General features: G+C 36.8%; 1 protein-coding gene across 1 annotated transcript in view; it reads right to left on the bottom strand.

Moving 5' to 3' along the window:
* Positions 1-17,817, bottom strand: part of cplane1 (ciliogenesis and planar polarity effector 1) — a gene marked incomplete at its 3' end in the record, with an annotated part of 63,439 nt that extends 45,622 nt beyond the window's left edge. The window contains exons 1-16 of the mRNA XM_084105443.1: positions 17,665-17,817; positions 16,849-16,987; positions 16,003-16,138; positions 15,803-15,922; positions 13,082-13,320; positions 11,143-11,249; positions 10,362-10,518; positions 10,172-10,275; positions 7,565-7,747; positions 6,598-6,847; positions 5,558-5,707; positions 3,896-4,566; positions 2,498-2,688; positions 2,343-2,423; positions 2,096-2,260; positions 711-878 (exon numbers count right to left, since the gene is read on the bottom strand). Of these exons, the coding sequence (XP_083961569.1) occupies positions 711-878; positions 2,096-2,260; positions 2,343-2,423; positions 2,498-2,688; positions 3,896-4,566; positions 5,558-5,707; positions 6,598-6,847; positions 7,565-7,747; positions 10,172-10,275; positions 10,362-10,518; positions 11,143-11,249; positions 13,082-13,320; positions 15,803-15,922; positions 16,003-16,138; positions 16,849-16,929 (2,803 nt within the window). The 5' untranslated portion in view covers positions 16,930-16,987; positions 17,665-17,817. The remainder of the gene's footprint in view (positions 1-710; positions 879-2,095; positions 2,261-2,342; positions 2,424-2,497; positions 2,689-3,895; positions 4,567-5,557; positions 5,708-6,597; positions 6,848-7,564; positions 7,748-10,171; positions 10,276-10,361; positions 10,519-11,142; positions 11,250-13,081; positions 13,321-15,802; positions 15,923-16,002; positions 16,139-16,848; positions 16,988-17,664) is intronic.
* Positions 17,818-18,716: the final 899 nt, after the last annotated feature.

Raw genomic sequence — 18,716 nt, 5'->3', positions numbered from 1 at the left:
GAACCCAATTTTGCGTAAAAATGTCTGAACTTTTAATAGCCTGATCCAGTCAAGTCAAGAAATAGATGTTAAAACAACACTAAGGAACTTTTCCTCTTCGGTCCCCCTACAGGTTGGAAGTGGAATTGTCCATTACCGCTGTCGTAAATAAGTTAGCCTACCGTCGCACACTCACTGTTTATCCAGCACTGGCTTGAATGAACTGGAATGAACAATGTCCACAGACAAGGTAGAGTATGTTGCATGATTTCATGAAAGTATGATTTATACATCAGAAGCGAAGAAATACTAATGAAAAAAAAACATGAAAAACTAAATAATGACTATTGTAACGCTTGCCGTAAAGCAAGTCAAATTTGTAGTTTTCTTATGTCTCATTCTACGAACTACAGTACAGACCCGGTTTGGCAAACTTGCATAGATATAGGGTCGCAAAGCGAATCCAGAAGTGCCTTTCACCCTGTTACGACTTGATGAACCACTGATACGATTTTGGAAACATTATTTTAAGGTAAAAATTTTTCCTTAGTGTTGCTTTAAAAATTGTTCAGGTTCAACCGTCACATTAGACACTGAAGGTCAAGTGCAATGCATTGCATTATGGGATACAGAGTGCTCTGATTGTAAACTACACATTCCATGTGGTTCAAAAAATCAGCATACTGTGCAGAGAAACAGCCACACTGGTATTTTGTTTTCCCTGAACTCACTGTTTGGTAAGTGAAGAGGCGGCAGCACGTCCACATTGTGTGGCGGGAGGATGCAGAGCGGGCGATTGGTGAAGTACGCAGCCATAAACCTGCCGAGAGACTGAACCACTGCGCAGGCCGCTTCACGCCCCACCGGCCCCGAGAGCCAGCACTCACACACAGACTCATCTGCAGGGTACAGGTGATGGGAGAAATCTGATACTCACTGTAGCAATCTAGAAATAAAAATGTTTCTTGAGCAGCAAATCAGCATATTAGAATATTAGGGATGCGCCGATACAATAATTCTTTATATTTTGAAAGCCGATAACCGATATATTGGCTGATAAATCTGAATCCAAGTTTTTATATAACATTTGAGAGTCTGATTACAAAAACAAAAGTCTCACCATTAACAGCCATGACCCAAGCACACAATTATGATATTCTCATTATAATTTTATGAAGCCGATATGACAGACTTGCGCTGCACATGTTGCACTGAACTGTATTTTCCTTTTTGAAGTGATTCCAATCATATTTCAATCAATTCAAAACCATCATGTCAAACAGTGAAGTGAAGTGCATCTGAAGAGTCTCAGCTGAAGGAAATAATCAATTATTTATCGGCTTTAATATATCGGCCAAAATTTCTTATCGGGCCGATAACAATAACATTAAAAATGAACATACAGTATATTGGCTGATACCGATATGGTGGCCGATATATTGTGCATCCCTAATTATACTGATTTCTGAAGGATCATGTGACACTGAAGACTGGAGTAATGATGCTGAAAATTCAGCTTTGATCACAGGAATAAATTACACTTTACTGTATATTCACATAGAAAACAGCGGTTTAAAATTATAATATTTCACTATTTTTACATGATTTACAAAGATCTGTACCAAAAACAATATACATAATACATATACATATACATACAATATAATTAATAAAAAACAACAAGTAAAAAAACAGCAAGTAAGCAAATTGATAGGAAGAGAAGAGTAATGAATAAAAGTGTGTCTTGAGGCTAGATTGATCGGGATGTAATAAAAGCATAGATAATTTTCCAGATCATGGAAAGACAGAATTGATTTAAGTTTGGTGATAATTCTCAAGTGGTAGTAACTACTTTAAACAACTTCAAACTGATTTGGTTATCCAGATGGAGCTCAGAGTCAAGAATAACACCCAGAGTTAAGTGGGAGTTATTTTACATCTTGTGAAAAGGGCATTATACCACCCCTTTAAATCTAGTGAAAAGGGGCATAATAGGTCACCTTTAAGTGAAGATGTCAAGAACAAACTTTGTTTTGATGATGATGAACGGATAGCTTAGCTATTTGAAAAATATTTGAGCATTCTGAAATTGTGTCTGCAGAAGTAATAAGCTTACCAGCCCCTCCTGGCATGTCCTCTTCCTCTCGTCCTGCACGCGACTGTAGTTGATGTGCCAGACGGTCACAGAGACCTTGAGCCTCTCGCAGTTGATACTGAAACAGCTGCGCGTAGAGAAGAGCCAGACAGTAGCGTGTCTCCAGGTAACACGTCATTGGACCTGCTGTGGGATGCAGGACGGATGTAGTGAGTGACATGTGACATTTAACATGACCATGTGAGCTGAAATAAAAACAGTGACTGACCTTTCTCTCTCTCTGCCAACAATTCAGCCCTCCAAACCTGAACACTCTCCGCATATTCACCTAAAATAAAGTGCTGTTCACCTGAGAATGGAGAAACATTATTATGATATGATGGTGTAACATAAGTCGCTTCTGTTATGGTCACACATGCTCACCGGTGAAACTACGCAATGTGTGGCTCTCCTCAAGACGATCTCCGGCAGACTGTAAAGCTTGCTGGACTTGAGCTATAATAACTGACATCTTCTCCAACTCATTTTTTACGACCCCTTGACCTCTTTGGTGGCGTAACTCCTCCTGGTACCGCAAAGCCAATCTGTACAGCTCACGCCAAATAACCACCAATCTGAAACACACAACAGGGAACTCAGGCCAAACGACAATGCTGTCGACATTCTCTCACATCTGTCATAAAAAAATAAAAAAATTGTGAGTAGTGCTTGCTATGATACTAGTGTGGTGGTTGCTAGGGTGTTGCTATGTGTTTTTAAGACATGCTGAGTGTTTTTATATGTTGCTATGAAGTTACTATGGTGTTCTGGGTAGTTCCTAAGACTATATGAGTTTTTTTTTTTTTATATCTGAGTGTTTTTATTAGTTGCTATGAAGTTACTAGGTTGTTCTGGGTGGTTGCTAGGGTGTTGCTATGTGATTTCTTATATGTTCTGAGTGTTTTTTTATATGTTGCTATGAAGTTACTGGGGTGGTTGGTTGCTAAGACAGTGTTTTTTCCTCAAGTTCACAAAAAATAGTAAGTAGTGCCTGCCATGATGCTAGTGTGACGTGGTTGGTTGCTAGGGTATTGCTAAATGGTTTTAATATGTTGCTATGAAGTTACTAGATTGTTCGGGGTGGTTTCTTTGGTGTTGCAATGTGGTTGCTAATATGCTCTGATTGTTTTTATGTGTTGCTACAAAGTTACTAGGGTGTTCTGGATGGATGCTAAGACTTTCTGAGTGTTTTTATATGTTGCTATGAAGTTACTAGGTTGATCGGGGTGGTTGCTAGGGAATTGCTATGTGGGTGCTAATATGTTCTGAATGTTATTATATGTTGCTATGAAGATACTAGGTGATTCTGGTTGGTTGCTAAAGTTAAGACTATCTTAGTGTTTTTTTATATGTTGCTATGAAGTTTCTAAGGTGTTCTGGGTGGTTGCTAGGGTGTTGCTATGTGGCTGCTAATATGTTCTGAGTGTTTTTATATGTTCCTATGAAGCTACTAGGGTCTTCTGGGTGGTTGCTAGGGTGTTGCTATGTGGCTGCTAATATGTTCTGAGTGTTTTTATATGTTGGTATAAAGTTACTAGGGTATTCGCTAAGACTATCTGAGTGTTTTTATATATCTTGCTATGATGTTACAGTGTTGTTCTGAATGGTTGCTAGGGTGTTGCTATGTAGTTGCTAAGACGGTCTGAGTGTTTTTTATATGTTGCTATGAAGTTACTAGGGTGTTCTGGGTGGTAACTATGAACCTTAATAGATGATGACTGGAAAAAAAATAGCTATAGAAATTTAGGAAAAACCCTACTTCTCAAGAACACCAAAAAGTACCTATTTGAAGGTTGTTGTCGTGCAGTCTGTGTTACGGTCTCAGTGTCTTCTTGTAATATCGGAACGGAAAACATGTCAGAGGAATATGTTTGCTGGCCATCCTTCCCATGATGCAATGCTCTCGACGGGAGGCTGTAGGCCCGATCCACACTCCGAGACGCTTGCTGAAGGATGAAGAGCGCCGCGCTGAAGTTCTGTGAGGAAAGTGCTACACCCGATGATGAAAGTGGGGCGAAAATGTCTACGAAACATCTAGTGAGCTCCACTGTGACGCCCAGACAGCCCGTGCCTGAGGAGTGTGTGGCGTCCCACGGCAGAAACGATAGGAGAGTCCTGAGTGTGTGAAGGGCGTGTGTGAGCCATGTGCCCGTACTCTTCGAGTCGCTGACCCTGAGAAGCTTTACGAGTCGAACGATGCACAGGATTGTGTATTTGAGGAGACGCTCTCTCTGCTCCATGGACCCACCCAGAGAAACGGCCAGAGCCCAGGCTCTCAGAAGGTTCTTGTGAACCCGGTTCAGATCCTCCTGCAGATCTGAGGACGTGGACTCTGGATCTGTCTGTGCCTGAGCATGAAGAGTGTCAAACATCGACGCAAACTCAAGCTTGCCTCCATCTTCCATGCGTGAGCAGGCGTACGGGTCTTCATCAGAGTCATGATCTTCCTCATCCTAAAGAGATAATATTATTCATTATTTGGATGAGTAATTTATATATTTAATCACTATTAAATGTTTTAATAATTTTATTAAATGTGTTATTTTGTTTAATAGGTATTTCACAAATAATAGAAGTAAAACTTAAAATTAATTATACATTTTTTAATTCATACAATTATAAAAAATATTCTAATTTAAAAAAACTATTTGTGATAGTGTTATTGTAAAAAAAAAATTTTTTTAAAAATGGAATTGTTATTTATAAACAGGTAAAAGTATGAGTGCTATTTTGTCTGTCATAAAACAGTATTATATATTTTTTCTTGGTTTGCTTTTTTTTTTGCTATGCATGAGGAACCGTGAACTCTAAACAAGGACATCCGACAATCCATTAAAACATTATATAGATGAACGGATGTTAACTGTCGTAATGTTCTACAAATATAATTTACCTTTTATTTCTTATATATTTTAGAATTTTAGTAAAACATAATAAATATATAAAGCACACACACATATATATACTGTATATATATATGTGTGTGTGTGTGTGCTTTATATATTTATTATGTTTTACTAAAATTCTAAAATACATTTTAATAAAACTTTGAAAAAGTTTAAGTTTTTTTTATTAAATAAAAAATTATTTATAATATTGAGCTACTGTAAAACAAATTTTATTTTATTTTTTTCACATTTTGCTTTTTGCATCATTGTACCATAGAATGATGTATAACTATTCGTCAATGTCTTGCTCTGGAGGAATCATATGCAAATGTATTTGCCCGTGTGACGTCATAGGTCACCCAATATCAAAACGAGCTGTTTTTGGAGCTTGAATAAATAAATGCTTTGTTTATAATGAGGAGGACATTTGAAACTTTAATGGTTTTAATGGTATAAATACCTCTTATATGTCAAAAGATCAAGGAAAATTTGACTTCTCATGTCATGAACCCTTTAATGACCATTTATATGCAAAAAGCGTTTGAGATGAGCTTACCTGAGCTGTCTCAGTGCACTGTGTGAGGTCTCCTGTAGCTCGCAGGTAGAGAGGTAGTGTGGGCAGAGGGCTTTCTTTCTCTTTAAGAGCCAGAAGACTTCCAGTGAATGTCAGCGTGGACATGGACTCCAGCCTAGACCTGACCTGAGGCTGAAACACCCAGAACACCCAGTGAACAGTGTTGGGGAACGTTTCTTATAAAAGTAATGCATTACAATATTGCTTTACTTAACTAATTGCATTACTTAGTTGCTTTTTAAGAAAAGTAATGCGTTGTGTTACTTTTTCTCACCTGGGCTGGGCTTGTTTGGTTTTTTTTATATAACAAAAAAGTTATATTTTTGGGCAAATGTAAAGGCCCTTTCAGACCAAAATTTTAATAATAAGGCTGAAGGAAATGCAAATTCACACGTGTACAGTAGAGGGCGCCGCTCAACCAAACCTTTCAGCTGCTGTTCTGGATAACGGAAGAATAGGATGCAGGAGAAAAACGTTTAACACTTATTTACCAATAAAGACAAAAAAAATCTATAGTCATTTTTGCCATATGGTTTAACTGAATCATTGAAGATCAGCAGCAAGTACACTGGTCAATAAAGTGAGATTAAATGCATAAAAATATTTGTTTTATTTAACATATTTAATTATTAGAGGTTTGCGTATTATTCTGATTTTGCATTTTACTTATTTTATTCATTTTGAGGAATATTGAATCTTTTTTGTGCAAGTGAGACGTGTAAATGCACGCTCACATTTAGTCTAAAATGACAATAACCATCATGTTTACACACAGCACACACACACGCACACAACGTCTCTGCACTTAAAATTTTTCTCAACATGGGGACAAGAGAGTTGTCAGTCAATAAATGTGAAAAAGTAACTTGCGTTACTTATTTGAAAAAGTAACTCAGATATTTTGCTGTAAATGTAAAAGTAATGCATTACGTAACTCGAGTTACCCACAACACTGGTAGTGAACCATCAAAACAGCCATAAAACATGATGAACAAACATGATTTCCCATCCCCTGCGCTGACCTGAGATGAACCCAGGACCTCGCGTATGTTCTCCAGTCCTTGAGCAGAGTCCAGCAGGAGGGCGCTCATGATGCCGACAGCAGACGGGCGTTTGGTCATCCTGAGCACAGTTATCATGTACCCGTCGGACACGATGAGGAACGGCTGGCGAGGGTGACAGGTCACGGAGAACCGCTGTCTCATGGAGTCACGGAGCGACACGCTCGAGCTGGACAGGCCGCCATCTTGTGTCTGCAAAGGCACTGGAGGTCTACGGATGACATTGAAAACAGTGTTGCCAGATTGAAAATGTCCAAGTATCGTACCAGCAGCTCAAAATGATCGCATTTGGAATAAAATTATCATACAGGATAGGGCTGCACAATATATCGAAATTATCGAAATATCGTGATATGCATATCGCAACGGCTTGCAATAACTGGGTCATGAACAAAAGACAAAGAGAAAATCACTCACTGCTCTCGGCTGAATAACTTTTGTAGCTTTAATAAGAATCAGGATATATATTTAATTCATACAGTGAAAACTAAGCAGTTTTATTTTTGCATTTGATTATTCAGTTTCTGTTGTTAAATAACCCTAATGTAGGATAACCTGAACCCCGTGGTTTACACTGATGTTAAAATAACTCTTCTTATGCTACAGTAAAACACTGATGTTCACTCTCAGAAGGTGTAGAGATGTTTTATTGTCACAAAAAGAAACACGTATGTAGGTTATATCATTTTAAATCATTTGACCATTTTTACTTACTATTTAATGCACATCTCATTTGATATTTTTTACTTAATATTTATATTTAATGCACATCTCATTTTACCAACTATTTATTTATATTTAATGCACATCTTATATTTAATGCTTATCTCCTCCATTTGTGTTTCTAAAACCGCGTGAGAAAAACAACCAATATCTGATAAAGTACAATATCAACTTCAACGTCAACCAGAGGAACCAATCAGATCACCTGTAGGTGACGAGTGGGTGAAGAGGCAGGAAGTGGGCGGCACCGAACTCAACACTACATCCTGTGGTGGACAGAGACACGAGTCCCCCCAGACGAGCCAGCATGAGCAGAGAGCCTCTCTTGAGCACACAGGCCAGATAAAGCCCTTCTGGTGTCCAGCTGACACAACACACCCAGTACGACCTGCAGGAAAACACTGCGTTGATCATTCTCAAAATTATAAGTCTCTGTTATACTTTACTATACTTGTTTTGTTACTCCCTCGCAACTTACTCTGCATTTTTGTACCTCCTATTCTTGCACATTCTCTGTACATTGGACTACTCATTGCCTTATTGCTATTTTGTTTAATATTATTATTATTATTATTATTATTATTAGTACTACTACTACTCATTATTATTTCTTATTTATATATTATTAAACCATTTTAACTACTATTTATTTATATTTAATGCACTGGACATCATATTTTTTACTATCTGTTTATTTATATTTAATTCACATCTTAACTTATAAATTTTATCTATTTAATGCACATCTTATTGTACCATTTTTACGTACTATTTATTTATATTTAATGCACATCTTATTTTACCATTTTTTCTTACTATTTTTATTTAATGCACATCTTATTTTACCTACTATTTATTTTTATTTAATGCACATCTTATTTTACCTACTATTTATTTTTATTTAATGCACATCTTATTTTAATAATCTTCACCTATTTAAAGCACATTATGATTATATTACCATTTTAGCAACTATTTGTATTTAATGCACATCTTATTTTATATTTTTTACATACTATTTATATTTAACAAACATCTCATTTGACCAACTATTTATTTATATTTAATGCACATCTTATTTTAATAATCTTCACCTATTTAAAGGTGCCATTGCATGGATTATTTTATTATTTTAGAATGTTTCCTGGGGTGCCCTTATAATGTTAGTATGTTTTTTAGATCAAAATTTGTTATAATTTAGAAATAAAAGGCATTTTTCCTAGCCTGATTTTAGCCTCTGATTTGAACACTCTGTTTGAAGGGGCGTGTCTGTGTGAGACTTCAGTGTAAATGCCCACTGCTGTGATTGGCTGCTGTGAGACTTCAGTGTAAACGCCCACTGCTGTGACTGGCTGCTGTGAGACTTCAGTGTAAACGCCCACTGCTGTGATTGGCTGCTGTGAGACTTCAGTGTAAACGCCCACTGCTGTGATTGGCTGCTGTGAGACTTCAGTGTAAACGCCCACTGCTGTGATTGGCTGCTGTGAGACTTCAGTGTAAACGCTCACTGCTGTGATTGGCTGCTGTGAGACTTCAGTGTAAACGCCCACTGCTGTGATTGGCTGCTGTGACACTTCAGTGTAAACGCCCACTGCTGTGATTGGCTGCTGTGAGACTTCAGTGTAAGCCTGTTGATCACGTGAATGAAGATCTTATCATTGCAACGCAGTTTCTGCACTCTCACTAATGATTTCACCAATGCAAACATGATGTACGTACAGTAAGAGCTTCGTTGTGCAGTGTAACAGCGTCATTGATTTCATAACGAGTTTTGGCAAGTGTCCAGATAAACTCGCGCTGTGTGATTGACAGCTTGGGCGATTGGAAAGGGATTGTTCTTTGATCGCTATCTGTATATTAATCACAGTTTAAGTAAGATTATTTTCATCCTACTAAGAGAAACGACGTGAAGTTGATCGTTCAGTCACTGGCTTGATTTACTGATGCATAAACAGTATTGAACGACTTTGAGAGAAAGATTATCTGTCTGAACTTGAACAATTACACATCAGACATTCACATAACCCACTGGTTCTTCAGAGGCTCGGATGAAGGAACTAAAAAAATACCTTGTGTTCATTTGTACATCCAAACACTGAGCAACTGCTATGCTTCGCTCGTTTGCAAGCCATGATGTCTCTCGAAGAAAAATGATTCGGACGATGATTCGGCTGCGCAGTTCCGCCTGGCCTTGAACATGGGCTGGCATATGAAAATTTTTGGAAGCGTACATATTAATGATCCTGACTGTTGCGTGTGGAGATGTGGAGATTCGCCTGTTTTTCAGGGGTGTTTTTCAAAAACAATATTTAAATAAGGAGAAAACAATGGTGTTTGAGACTCACTGTATGTCATGTCCATGTACTGAACTCTTGTTATTTAACTATGCCAAGATAAATTCAATTTCAAATTCTAGGGCACCTTTAAAACACATTATGATTATATTACCATTTTACCAACTATTTATATTTAATGCACATCCTATTTTACCATTTTTACCAACTATTTATTCATATTTAATGCATATCTAATTTCACCATTTTTACCTACTATATTTAATGCACATCTTATTTTATAATTTTTACCTACCATTTATTTATGCATCTAAGCAGCTGACCAGGTTTATAGGTTTATTTAACTGTGCATGTGACAAATAAAACTGGTGAATCTTGAAGATGGGGAGGGAAACAACCTCACAAACTCCATCAATATCAGATATGTCATTGTAGCAGTCTGGCATACAAGCTAATATAAACCTGTTCATACAACCAGCCAATCAGAAACCATCCAACTGAGACTTTAAAACACTCACCTCACATATTTAGCTGGAATAATGAGCGTCTTCATGCCACATCCTCCTAACAGGCTGGAAACCGTCACAAAGTTCTGAGTGCTGATGAACAACACCTGCGTGGCCTTTCAGATCACAGAGAACAAGGCTTTTTAACACTGCACAAATGTCATCCCTGTGCCTGCAGGTCTGAATGTAGCGGTGAGCTTACCCTCGGGTCTCTCTGGTTCAGGACCACTGCTAATAGTTGAGCGTCTGGAGAGAACGATGGAACCAGAGCACCTCTGGACTTCACTGGTTTGCATGGAGGCAGGAGCTGGTTGAACGGGAAACACTTCGAGGACCAGTTAACACTGAAACCTACTGAACTGCCAAACAAAACAGAATAAAGTAATGAAGATCGAGAGGCAGGGAATGATTCCAGGAAATGCATGAACTGAACAAACACTATACGTATCTTGAATGCAATGCAAGTTGCTTTGGATAAAAGCAGCTTGTTATTATTATATATAAATGCATATATTATTACTGATTATTTCTGATATATAAATTACTGTCCTCTCTGCAGGCACTAACATGTATATATGTGTAGTTATTTTTCATAGATAGACATATGTATGCACATTCACACAATCATGTACATATGCATGCTTACATATTATTACAAATATATACATATACATGCTATTTGCCTATCTGTGGTTTTTAATATTAGTTGTTGTTATGATTATATTGACTGTTTTTATTAGTTTGATGTAGATGGAGACTTTAAATAATTTCTTCCTGCCCTGTATTTGAATTGTTTTTTCTTGCATATATTTAATAGCGTGCAAAATATCTATAATAAAAATAATAAAAACGGCCAATTTAAAATAAATAATTACATTTATTAATAATAATAATTACAAATCACTATAAACAATACTTCCAAGTGAAATGAACAAATTACGCCGGAATTCTAATAAATAAAAGCACATTTAACATCATCTGACCTGAGTTTGTTTTCCCATGTGGAGTCCCACTGGATTTTCAGCAAGGTGACGGTGAGCTTCCCATCAGCAGTGAACACAAACGCGCTCAGACACGCGTCACCCACTGCCTAAAAACACCACAGCGAAATATAACACATATGCAAAAACACTAAGCAACATGAAGGGTGCTTTGCTTCAGAACGAAGTGCGTTTTCTCCCTAGGTTCGGTTCGTTTAGGCATGTGTGAACACGGCAATCAGACCCAACAGACCAAATGGTATTAAAATTCATAACTGAAAATGTGCCATATAAATAGCAGTAGTGTCTGATTCTGTGAGTGAGCACATTAGTTATCACAGCTGAAAACCAAAAGAGCACCTCTTCATCTTATAATGTTATATACATATATATATGCACTCATTTGAATATGTCCAAACAGTAGAGCTCAAACAGTAGAGCGTTGGTGTTTGCAACGCCAAGGTAATGGGTTCGATTCCCAGGGAAAGCAAGAACTGATAAGAATGTAAATGTATACCTTGAAATGCAATGTAAGTCGCTTTGGATAAAAGCCTCTTCTAAATGTAAATACAGTACAGGTCAAAAGTTTGAAAATATAACTATTTTTAATGTTTTTGAAATAAGTTTCTTCTGCTCATCAAGCCTGCATTTATTTGATCAAAAATACAGAAAAAAAACAGTAATATTGTGAAATATTATTACAACTTAAAATAATAGTTTTCTATTTGAATATACTTTAAAAAATAATTTATTTCTGAGATGCAAAGCTGAATTTTCAGGATCATTACACCAGTCTTCAGTGTCACATGTGACATCCAGTCTATCACATGATCCTTTAGAAATCATTCTAATATTCTGATTTATTATGAGTGTTGGAAACAGTTCTGCTGCCTAATATATTTGATGAATAAAAGGTTAAAAAGAACTACATTTATTCAAAATAAAAAAATATTTTCTAATAATATAAATCTTCTTTACTATCACTTTTTATCAATTTAACACATCCTTGCTGAATAAAAGTATTGATTTATTTCAAAAAAAGAAAGAAAAAAAATTACTGACCCCAAATTACTGACCAGTAGTGTATATTGCTGTTACAAAAGATTTCTATTTTTAAAACATTTGCTTCTTTTTTTTTCTGTATTTTTGATCAAATAAATGCAGGCTTGATGAGCAGAAGAAACTTCTTTCAAAAACATTAAAAATAGTAATATTTCCAAACTTTTGAAAATTCCTGAAAAACTCCTGAAAATTCAGCTTTGCATCACAGAAATAAATGATAATTTAAAGTATAATAAATTGAAAACCAATTATTTTAAATTGTAATAATATTTCACAATATTATTATTTTTTTTCTGTATTTTTGATCAAATAAATGCAGGCTTGATGAGCAGTAAAAAACTTATTTCAAAAACATTAAAAACAGTAATCTTTCCAAACTTTTGACCTGTACTGTATGTAGCTTATTTGCGCTTCTCCGTGCGAGAACACTGTCCCGATGAAGCCTTGATTCCTGCTCCAGCTGCATTATAACATTCGCACAGTGTTTGCGTGGGTCTTGACACAGTAAACCTCTAGGCAGCGCTGGGAGATCCAGAGAGAGTGTGAATTTGCTGCAGTATTAATAATAATGTAGTTTATAATTTAACAGCGGCAATGACGGCTACATTCGTATAGTGTTTGCGTGTCTCGACAGTTACAAATAAAGCCACAATAAGCTCATGGAGCGAACCTGTCAATCATCTTGATGGATGACGCAGACTTAACTCTAACCAATAAGAGGAGAGTTACTCGCATGTGACTTGCATAAACACATTTGCCTTGTGAAAGCGACCCGAACCAAGGAGAAAAAGCAACATTGTAACAAATTAAGTCCGTTTCGGAACAAAACACACAATCTATAGGTGTGATAACGCCCTAAGACTCTTTTCACTGTTTTTACCTGGTTCTTCACAAACACACTATGAACGGAAGCCTCTTTGTCCTTTACGGAGGGCAGTTGAGTGTTTTCATGGCATGATATGTGACTCCAGCGTCCCGTGATGGTGGCGTCCCGTGGGCCGCTTAGATCCTGAGGTGTCGTACACTCCCAGAGGAATACCTGTCCTGTAAGAGCGGCCAGGAAAACTCTCTGCGCATTCTCCGAAACCAGCAGAGAAAGTCCTAGTGTAGTCGCAGAACCTGCGTAAGACAAGCCGTGTTAGTTTGAGGATGATTACTGGATGTGCATCAGGAGAAGTTGAACTCTTAAGGTCCTTGCACACCGAGTCCGAAATTTTCATATGCGTTTTTTAGTATTCTTCATTCGGTGGCTCTGAATTGTCAAAACACCTCTTGAAATGCTCGCTACGGATGTGTAAAACGCAGAAAATCCTGATCCGAATTTTTTTTATGACGGACCAAAGTTTCGGAGGCAGTGTGTAAACGTGATTAAAGGGGTGGTATAATGCCCTTTTCACAAAAATAATTCTCTGATGTCCCCAGAGTGTGTGTGTGAAATTTTAGCTCAAAATACCCCACAGATATTTTAATATAGCATGTTAAAATTGTCACTTTTTGAGGGTGAGCAAAAACACACTGTTCTGTGTCTGTCCCTTTAAATGCAAATGAGCTGCTGCTCCCGGCACAGGGGGCAGAGCTTCAACAGCTCGTGTCCTTTTACCTCACACACACATGCTCTGAAAATTTCAAAAACCTTTAGCCTTTTATGTTCAAACCGGAGTCAGACAATGATGGAGAGACTCAAGAAGAAGTGACAACATGTAGAAGCAACAGGACATTTCTGAATGGTTAGTTGATGAATTTATGCAGCTTATGTGTAGTTATCTTCTAGTCATTGATTAGCATATTCTGTCTTGATAATCTATAAATCTCGTTCTGGGGGCGGGGTTTATGTAAATTCTAGGGTTGGTGATGTCACTAACCCGGGAGGAATGTGGTGTAGTCTCTACCAGCCGTTTGTTGTAGTCCTTAAAAAGCGATTTCTTTAAAAGCAAATATCTCCCTTTGCTTTGAACTTTGAGCGTTGTAACTTTGCAAATGTTGTTTATGCTCAAACAGCAACATTACACACTAACTAAAGTTAGAAAAGTGAAATCATAATCAACCACCCCTTTAACAAAACATGAGGTCGTATTTATTTTTTTAACGACGCGAATTTCAGACTCAATGTGCAAGGACCTTTAGGCTGGACATAAACTGCGATTTTTTTTGTCCGATTTTGAGGATGTGCGACTCTTTTTTGAGCGAAGAATGAGAGGCGATTAACCTCTCCCGACCGGCAATCGGATGGTCAGGTGAATTTCTGGAATGTCAAAAAATGACTATATCACACAGTTGAAGCAGAGCTACGAGCCGATTGTTCCCTCACTGCGCCTGCGCGAAAACAGAAGTTAAACCATTTCATCTTTAATGCAGCAAGAAAGAAAATGAAAAGAGGGAGATGTTTAAGTTCTGTAGAAATCAAACTACTGCAAATTACTGTTGCTTACCTCCAGTTCGTGTTGCAATTACCCACGTCTTCCAAGCCACCTGCTGTTTTTAATTTTCATTAATGACTGATTATTGCAGTGTTCGGACATATTAATATAGACTGATAATAATTTTAATAATAGGCCTATAATTCAGTCGACCTGAATGTTTTTAGACAATTTTCATTGAGGAGGAGTAAGCGTCTATGCAATCTCTTATTATCCTCGCAGCGTGTCGGTGATGCGCTATGAAATGATTGCATGGTAAGTGAATTATAATAGCCCATTTAATAATAAAAGTAGGCCTTCCTTAATAATAATAAATTAATACTAATAATAATTTAATACATACATCGGAAATGCTGAATCCTCTTGATATAGATAGATAGATAGATAGATAGATAGATAGATAGATAGATAGATAGATAGATTATTTAATGCCATGTCAGCATCTAAGTCTATTTTTTGACAAAAATTTAATTACAAAAATACAAATATCATATAAATACAATAAAACAAAGCAAACAAACAAGTTATATTATACAACTTTTTTTTAAATGAACATATGATAAAAAATCCAAAACCTTTTCAGGCATAATCTTACTAAATAAGTCCTTCAGTGAAATAACTTCTCTTGATATTGATAGCTGATGCTTGTTTTGACAGTATCTCTGGATACACAATATCATGTTCTATTGGTTTATATTGCGTGTAGAAGCCATTTGTTGTATGGTAAAGTTGTTGTTGTCCACTGGGTGGCGCTGTGACTGTGTATAATTAGAGCACCTGAGCAACAAGTGTGTGTGTTGGTAATTGGGAAGCACACAGTTTTTGACCGAGTAGCTCGCAAGGTGGATTTTAGTCTCATGCGATCTACAAGGTATGGCTTTGTGTGTACGTGTGACCAAGCAAAGGCCTCAAGAAGTTTTGAGACCATGTTTAATGGAGCACAAGTAATAAAGAAAGACATTTGTTTGCATCTATATCCGTCTGCATGGACTCTGTTTGTTTGCGTTCTAAACTTGCTTACTCTTATTATCAACAGCAAAGGCTTTGGAAAGCCATTACATCGCGCATATTTCACACATATAGTGTGAACACATAAAAAGCAAGCTTTAGTTTTACATCGCATGTGATCTACTCGAACAGTGCAAGAAGGTAACCTTGCTGAAATCACATGGTGTTTGCCCGACCTTTGCTGGAAGAAACCAGCTGATGAACCGCAGGAACTGCTGAGACCGTTTTGAGCGAATCCTTGTCTTTGTTCCACAGGAAGAGTTCTCCGGAGACCAGCAGACCCACCAGCCACACGCCTGCGAATAACACGGATGAACACACGTGTGATCCCATCACAACACACACACACACACACTGATGAGTGACGATCGCTCACCGTTCTGAGACGCTGACATGGACACCACCCTCTGCAACAGCGGCTGAAGTTTGGGGATCTTCTTTTTGGTCCGTCCCGAAGGCAAATGTACTTCACTAATCCGACTGTCATCTAACAGAAAAACACCCTCTTTTTCCTGAAAGAAAACAGTGTTGACATGCACTTCTGTTCAAAACTTCTAGATCTGCTCACCAAGGCTGCATTTATTTGATCCAAAACACATTAAAAACAGAGAAATATTATTATAATGTAAAATAGCTGTGTTCTATGTGAATATCTAGTAAAGTGTAATTTATTCCTGTGATCAAAGCTGAATGTTCAGCATCATTACTCCAGTCTTCAGTGTCACATGATCCTTCAGAAATCATTCTAATATGATGATTTGATGCTCAAGAAACATTTATGATTATTATCAGTGTAGAAAACTATTAAATAATAATATATCACGGTTTTAATGCATTTTTGATCAAATAAATGCAGAATTGGTGAGCAGAAGAGACTTCAACAACAAACATTCAACAATCTTACAGCTAAAAAAAAAATGGTTGTGTCAAAAAAAGTCACTTTATTGTCTTATGTCAGTCATTTTATTTATTTTGCCACTGATCTTGTTGCTTAGCACTTATTTAGTCATTTCTGTATATTAAATGCATATTTTGTGTTTATATAGCAGTGAGGTTTATTGTGTTTTGTCTGTCTGTAGTCTGTGGAGTAGCGTTCAGGTATTTTATTGTACTTGGTAACATGACAATAAATGACTTTTGACTTTGATATTGGTGTTTGTTTGAACTTTACATTAGCTTCAAAGCATTAAAAAAGTAAAAATGTGTAAAAGTATGATCTCACCCGGCCAAGCCAGCAGAATCTGGGCCACGGCTTCCGGCGCTTGATGCTGGACGACAACAAAACCTCGAACTTCACATCCATTCTCGGCACTGACGGGGCGTTTCAGAGGACCAGAAGATCTGCTTCCTACAACATCCAGCTTCATGTGGATCATCAACAGAGCTTCGTGAGCATCAAAAACAGCATGAGTGAAATCTACTCATATTTACAGCCACATAACATGTTAAACAAGATATTAAAGTGGAGTATAATACAACTTTTGAACCATATGCAGTATTTAGCTGGGGGGGGGGGGGGGGGGGGGGGGGGTTAACCTGGTTTTACAGCTAAATTATCAGTTCAAGTACAAATAAACATACTTATTTTAATATGAGTAAAAGTGAATGCTTGTAGCATGACCACAATTTACTACAAAATTCAACCACAGCACTTAGTTAGCAAGATAAATCAAGTATAAGGTATTTAAGTAAATAAACTTGTATCTAAAATTAACCATATTATTATTATTTTGCATAATTTAACCGCAGCAAATCAAATCAGCAGCCAAAATACTGTATTACAACAGCTAAGTTACACTATTAGTATAAACACATCCTTTAAGTTTAATCCGTTTGAAATGGATGAAAGCAACATTTGCGAATGAAGAAACTAATACGATTGAGCTCTATTAATATTCAAGAAATAAATAACTGTCATTAGCATGCGCAGTAATACCGTTAGCTGCGGTTTGTAAACACAACATCAAACATGATCCACACACACACACTGTAGTTCTGTACAGTCCTAAACGGATATTAAAGTGTCTTTATACTCTACCATCATCCCATGACTTTAATAAACACATTCCGCGTCTAATTTATCCGCTGTTTCGAATCTCCCTCCACTTCCGGTTTTCCAAACTTCAAACATCCCATGCTTCCCACTGCGTTTCCATAGGAGCAGACGCATTCGAGCGCGAGCGCAGCCAGTGCGCATGCGCGATCAGAGGATGACGGAAGGCATCACGCGCATGCGCAGAACTCATGGCTAATCGGGTCCTCCCTCGAAATCGGGTCTCTATCAAGTACATACGAACAGTACTATTTAGGTTACTATATAGTGCATAATACAACAAATGTAACGTTTTTTTTAGTTGTTCAATTGTTAATTAATAAATAATAAGCATATTAAGTGAATAATTGAACATTAATTAGGCCTACATTATTTTTTAAATGAAATATTTGGACATTTAATACTTAATTTAACACGTAATTACATTAAAGATGATTGTGAATACAATATGCAAATGAGGCAATTTCTAATTAAATATGCACTCATTTGCATACATTTCCCGGAACAGAAATCTGAAGATTGGAGGTTCAAAATATTTTTTTTCACTTTGTTGACATTCTGAATATCTTCATGAATCAGAAAATGCTCCCAACAGACAAAATTGTTTGTTTGTTTTTAGGAATAAATAGATACATTAACGTGGTGTAAATAAAACTGTAAAGTTTGTAAGTGCTACTGAAGAGAAGAAAAAAATCTCACGACCATTTAAGAGATGTATTGAAATTGAAAACTACAGATGAAGTGCAATAAAACGAATACTTACATTTGTATTTTGGATGGTTTTTTTTTCACATTATTCTGAAGGAGGACAAGTTATGGAAGCAAAATAGCCAAACATTTCAAAATTGACCAGTGCTTTGCCTTTAAAAAAGAAAAAGAAAAAAAGAAATAATAATAAATAAATAAAAATCGGAGGTATTGTTAGGCCTGTAGAAATGCTTTAAACTTACAGATATGAAAGATTTGTTAGAATTAATTGCACCGACTGAAATATCTTGGGTGTAGCTTTGCACCAAAGGAAAGAAATTGAAAATGAT

The sequence above is a fragment of the Abramis brama genome, assembly GCF_963993115.1.
Source record: "Abramis brama genome assembly, chromosome: 25".
NCBI lineage: Eukaryota > Metazoa > Chordata > Actinopteri > Cypriniformes > Leuciscidae > Abramis > Abramis brama.
This window is presented reverse-complemented; position numbering and strand designations above follow the sequence as displayed.